At 42.2% G+C, this 6,495-nt stretch overlaps 1 protein-coding gene across 1 annotated transcript; it reads left to right on the top strand.

Annotated features, from left to right (window-relative positions):
• Window positions 1-734: 734 nt before the first annotated feature.
• Window positions 735-5,354, top strand: LOC102436052 (tripartite motif-containing protein 55; the record flags this gene model as incomplete). The annotated part of the gene is made up of 3 exons (XM_006109248.3): window positions 735-1,128; window positions 1,636-1,808; window positions 5,189-5,354. Coding segments are annotated over exons 1-3 (507 nt in total), but the record flags the coding sequence as incomplete, so codon positions are not given.
• Window positions 5,355-6,495: the final 1,141 nt, after the last annotated feature.

Below are 6,495 nucleotides of genomic sequence, written 5' to 3'. Positions count from 1 at the left end.
GTATGTATAATATCATGTCATCTGCAAATAAGGACAGTTTTACTTCCTCTTTTCCAATTTGGATGCCTTTTATTTCTTCTTCTTGCCTAATTGCAATGGCTAATACTTCCAGTACTATGTTGAACAGGAGTGGTGAGAGTGGGCATCCCTGTCTTGTTCCTGTTCACACTGGAGTTTTATTACACAGCTTTTAAAAATAATTGAAACATCCACTGTTATTTGATTTTTTTTTTACTTTGTAGACACTTTTATAGTGAAAAGATTTGAAATCAGTTTTTAAGTTAGAATGTTTTCCATACCACAACCCTTGTGAAGATGTAATATTTAACACTGAGCAAGTATTTTCAATGATTGTTCTCGTGAAGCTGGGATAATGATTTTCAAGGTATATTTTCACCTGAGATGATATGATCATGGTACTTGGATAACTCACTTTCTAAGTTCTCAAGACAGAAATGGCATTCACTATACAGTTATACTCTTGCCTGGGCTGCATTTTTCCCGGTCCTGGAGAAACCCGTCACCATGTCCTTACCAAAGACTCACAGAGGGCAGGGCTCTGTGACTCCTCAGCATACTCATTCGCATTTGTTGTTGACAACTGTCTGCTTCGACCTCCTTCTCCTCACAACCCCATCTAAATGGAGTGTGTAATCCTCCTTCCCACTCACTCTTTTCACTCCCTGGGGTAGGAATGTTGGCTCCTGTTCTCTGTCACCTGTCAGAATCTGTCCTCCTGTCACTGGCTTATATGGACAAGTCAGCCTTCTGTCACGTGACCCCAGCTGCTAAAAACAGCCCCAGCTCCCGCTCCAAACCTGGGCCTGAAACAATGTCCTCCACCAAAAGAAACATGAAGGACACTTGATCACACAATCCTTGGAATTATTTCCAGGAAACCCTTGTAGAGACCATTCGGAGCACCCCTTCCCTGGCGGTGCACACCGTGACGGCTAGGAGATGAGCGCATCTTTGAATTATAAGTCTTTTTCCAAAGAGCAGCAGACCATGGACAACTTGGAGAAGCAGCTCATCTGTCCCATCTGCTTGGAGATGTTCACGAAGCCTGTGGTCATTCTTCCCTGTCAGCATAACCTGTGTAGGAAATGTGCCAGTGATATCTTCCAGGTAAGTTTGTTTGGAATGTCGGGGTGGATAGATTCCTTGGAATCAAGTGCTTAACTTTGAGGTGAATTCCTTTAGAAAACTTTAAAAGGCTGCATTCATTTTCAAGAAAAAAAAATTAATGATTTGCTTTGTGCTTTGCTGTTAGCCTCCTCTTATTTCAATGCTACGAATCAAATTTGTGTGTGTGTGTTTTAAATGGAATCTGTTTCAAATTTGTAAATGAATTACTATCCAATACATTAATGTTGGAGTTTCTGGCTAGGAACTTTCGGTTATGAAAACACTGGATGGAAAATAACCTCACGGTGAAAATGATACATTGCAGTTGACTGTGGGTGGGAGCTGGGCCTGTCTTTTAGGACTACTTGCCGATAAGGCCCTAAGGGATTATCTTATGGCAAGCTTAAAGTAGAAGTTGATGTTTGTAGTAACAGAGAATGAAGAGGCGTCTCAGAAAAGCTACCCATGGCATTACTCAATTCCTCTTTTCTTGCTTGGCAAGAACAGGCCTCTAACCCGTACTTGCCCACAAGAGGAGGCACCACGGTGGCATCAGGAGGCCGATTCCGCTGCCCATCCTGTAGGCATGAAGTGGTTTTGGACAGACATGGGATATATGGACTTCAGAGGAACCTGCTGGTGGAAAATATCATTGACATCTACAAGCAGGAGTCCACCAGGTATAGTTCTTCCATGTATCAAACCCATTGGAAGCTTGTTTTTATTTATTTGGTTGGTTGTTTTAGTGAGTCACTACACTGAATGCTTGTTTAGCAATCACAGGCTAATTGCTTCATAGCAAAATGTTTTTCCAAGTCAGTCTTTTCCAGTGGGATTGAGAGTTGCTCATGGGAAGGGAGAAGGGAGATAGTGACCATGCTTTTGTATCAATTTAAGAATGAAGTAATTCAACACCAATCCACTCCAAATGGTGACATTGAAAGAGGCATAATGCTGCTCCACCCAAAGCTTTGTATTACATTCAGTGTGGACATTTCTGTACTTCACAGGATCTTTGTAGCTCCAGATTCAACATAGCCAAAAATTCATAGCATAAAACTTTATAGGAAATTACAAAAATGGCACCTTTCCAATAGTCCATTCCTAGTTCAGACAGTCTCATCTTAAAATTATCTAGATGATAATAAAAACAAAATTCTCTAACATGTCATGGAATTGACTCTGGAAATTGCAAGGCAAGATAATAGTCCTGGCCTTATGCAACTTAATGTGTAGAGACATGGGAGAAAAATAAAGATGGAGTTCAGGTTATGTTTCCCTATCTCTAGATTGTATTTACTGCATACTATTAACATTTACCTATTGATTGATTGATATCCAGTATAGACATCTGATCATTTAAAGGGGAGGAGGCTTCTTCTTCATCAAATCACATTGGCTACAGAGTTCTTTTCCTAAAGACAACACTGTGAGAATTCATTCCTAGAAGGCATGGTATGAAGAGCCCTCCTTCAATTGTATGCAGGTCAGGCGGGTCCACAAAGCTTGATAGCAATATTAAGACCATTTAGAAATGACCTCATTGTGATTCTAATTAGAAGGCATGTATTTATGGAACATCTGCCTGCTTCTGAGAGCCTTGCACTCTTAGAAGGAAAGCTGCTTTATAAATCTAACATATAATTAGTATAGTCACTATAGCTATTAGTTTCTGCTTATGATTCAAAACTAAATTCGATAGCACCAGGATATAGATGGAACTGGGGAAGAATGATTGCTGATGACATATTGCAGAGATATGTAGTCGACTATTTCCCTTGAGTCAAAAGTCTCTTGAGAAGAAGGAAAGACCTATTGTTACTGTTGCTTGAATTTCATTGTATTTCATTAATTTAAAATGCAAATACACACACTATCTCTTTAAAAAAGTTAACCAGCCAATGAGTTATCAACCAGTTATTAAGGAAGTTTATATAATAACTGATTCCATGCCTACTACAGTACCTTCCTACATGTTCTAGTTATTGCAATAATTTTCCATTTTTCTACTTGCCACAGCAAGACCTTGAAACATGTGAAATAACAATAGCTGTTATGAAGTCCAGAGAAGAGGAGATGTTAAAACTTGTAGCATTAGTAAAACTACAAGACACATTAGTTAACTATAAAGTCTGTGTGGTACATGTGTCAAAAATAGTGTCCAGGTGAGCAAATTGTATAAAAGCAATGAACCAAATGTCCAGCAATGAAGCTCATAGCTGAGTGTACTAAGGGTATTTCTGTGATTATTGAATTCTTTTTATGCTGTTGTTTCTTAAACTTGAGACTTGCCGTTGGGACATTTTTATTTGGTAACAAAACCACAGGTTGCACAAAGGGCTCAGACAGATATTTGGGCAGAAACCCAGTTGTTCCCTAGAAGCTGGAAGCCTTATCAGCTCAGAATCCTGAATCTTAGGATATATTAGGTGACTCTGGAATAACCTGAGATATACAGAATGAGATGAACCCAGCTATTCTATTTTATTTTAACAATGCTGGTCATAACCCCCTATATTGATATCATGGCCCATCAAAACCTGCAGTTTTTTTAAAGTAGATCTTGATAACAGCTAAAAAATATTCAGTTCCAAATCTGACATGCTTCTAAATAACCATATGTTCGGCAAGGTTTTGGGTTTGTATTTAAATTTTTCAAATACCTATCAACAGCCTCAGTCTTTAGATAAGATATATAAAAATTCCAGATTTTTGTGTGAGTTGGCTACATCCACACCTCCCACCATACTCACCAGAGGGAGCCTAAAGCACTACAACTTGGTGTAATTTTTTTAAAATATGTTTTTATTGATTTCAGAGAGAAAGTAAAAGGGAGAGAGAGAGAGAGAGAGAGAGAGAGAGAGAGAGAGAGAAACATCAATGATGACAGAGAATCATTGACTGGCTGCCTCTTGCACACCCCCCACCCCACCCCCAGGATCAAGCCCACAAGCTGGGCATATGCCCTCAATGGGAATCAAACCTGGGATCCTTCAGTCTGTGGCCCAACACTCTGTCCACTGAACCAAACCAGCTAGGGCAACTTGGTGCAATTTTTATCTTGATCATAACATCTAAGCCATGCTGACGGTTAGGGGAATATACAGGGTGCTATCATGCGCTGTGAATTTGGGACACTACAGGCGATTCCACAGCTAACAGGTTACCCATAAGTAGCAATGACTTGTCACCCCTCCCTCATGGTTTCTTTATTGCTTGTTCATCTTCTCTCTAGCATTTACAAATCCGATGCTCCATTATTACCTGCTGTAGCTTGAAAAGTTTTAGCTGGTGCTGACCTGTTGGGAAAACTAAAACTTGGGGATTACCTGTGAGATTTGTACTTCCAATGCTCACCATGTCCCAGAACAGCATTTTGCATTTTTTTTTATTGCCTATTCAGTATAATTGTTCACATTCCCTGAGCACATACTGCCCACTCCTAACCACTGCCAAGTCTTCAGGAAGTTATTTACATTTAACTTTCTGGGTTAATAGCAGGAGTTCTCTTGAAAATAGTGGGCAGTGGAGACAGTGCTGGAGCATGCTCTTAATGCATGAGCCCAGTGTTAACTTTCAGGAATTGCACTAGTTTTGTTGTTGTTTTAATTCTTTATTGTTTAAAGTATTACATATAGTATTACATATGTCTCCTTTTCCCCTGCCATTGACCTCTCAACCCCCCACCCCTTCCAGCACATGCCTCACCCCCTCCTGTCTGTGTCCATTGGTATGGTTATATGCATGCATACAAGTCTTTGGTTGATCGCTTACACACACACACACACACACACACACACACACACACACACACATCCTATAACTTGAAATTTGCCATGCTGGGACTACTCAACACCACGGAAGTTGGCAAATGCTACAGATCAGATTCTCCACCACCCCAGGCACATCACTGTAAGGAAACTGAGTTTGGAGGGCTCTGGGAGCCCTCTGGAATGGGTTGCTGTTGAGTGCAGGGGCTAGCTGGGATTTGCGATGCTGATCACCCATCTCAGCTCTGCCCCATTGGGAGCTGACACATTTATCTGCTACCTCCTCCCAGACCAGAAAAGAAGTCCGACCAGCCCAGGTGCGAGGAGCATGAAGAAGAGCGCATCAACATCTACTGTCTAAACTGTGAGGTGCCCACCTGCTCTCTGTGCAAGATCTTTGGGGCACACAAGGACTGCCAGGTGGCTCCCCTCACTCACGTGTTCCAGAGGCAGAAGGTAATGGACTCTCCCCTGTCCCTCCTCTGCAGCCCCTTGAGACAGGAAGGATGGAGGGTCCCGTGGGAAGGGATGCTGCATGCACATGACCTCACATTTGAGTCTCTGGAGGTGGTGGGGAAGGCCAGAGAGGGAAGGGATGCAGGAGTCGGGTGGACAGGGGAGGGGGGCAGTCAAGAAGGGGATTGGAGGGGGAAGGGTTGCTGTTTTTTGCACCCTTTAGAGGTTTCTGGTGATGAACATTGTTACGGGAATCTGAGCTCCAGCTGCTCAAACATTATTTGAAGTTCAGACTACAGAAAAGAAAAAAATACCTTTTTACTCCAGTCACAGACTGTTTTTCTTCATTTACCAACAAAAGATTTCTTCGCCCGCCCCCCTCCACCCGGCCCCCAATTTCCTCCACTCCTAGTACAGGAGAGATACAATGAATGGCATTTCTTTAAGAACAATTTAAAACATTGCTGGACCCTAGCTGGTTTGATTCAGTGGATAGAGCGTGGGCCTGCAGGATGAAAGGTCCTGGGTTCGATTTCAGTCCAGGGCAAATGCCTGGGTTGTGGGCTCGATCCCCGGTGCGGGGTATGCAGGAGGCAGCTGATCAATGATTCTCTCTCATCACTGATATTTCTCTCTCTCTCTCTCTCTCTCTCTCTCTCTCTCTCTCCTCTCTCTCTCTTTCTCTCTCTCTCCCTCTCCCTTCCTCTCTGAAATCAATAAAAACATATTTAAAAAATAAATAAAACATTGCCGGGTGGGCCCTCAACACTAGGTGAAACCCACCTTCTAGCCTTTTGCCCTAGGCCAATTGATGAAAGGCCTCCTCTGAGTGCCCCCACCCCAGGGCCTCAGGCTCAGTCCTTTCATTCTGACCAAATGCAGCATCTCCCCCAGTTTACCACTAACCTGCCAATATGGTCTCACCCATGGACAAGTAGGAACTTATCCATTTGATCCAAATAAATGTGGAGTCACGTGCTCAAATAGGTGTAGCCACTCTAGACACCTAGAATTTGAGCAGCTCCACACCTTGATTTTTTTTTTTTTTCTGTTAGAATCATAGATTCCACATTTGCTCAGTGTTTACTGAGGATCAAATTTGGAAGCCAAACTTTTAAACACCACCAATTCCCACCAGTGA

This window comes from Myotis lucifugus, unplaced genomic scaffold (genome assembly GCF_000147115.1).
Source record: "Myotis lucifugus unplaced genomic scaffold, Myoluc2.0 scaffold_7419, whole genome shotgun sequence".
In the NCBI taxonomy this organism is placed as follows: Eukaryota; Metazoa; Chordata; class Mammalia; order Chiroptera; family Vespertilionidae; genus Myotis; species Myotis lucifugus.
Note: the sequence above shows the minus strand (reverse complement) of the source record. Positions and strands in the feature narration are given on the sequence as shown.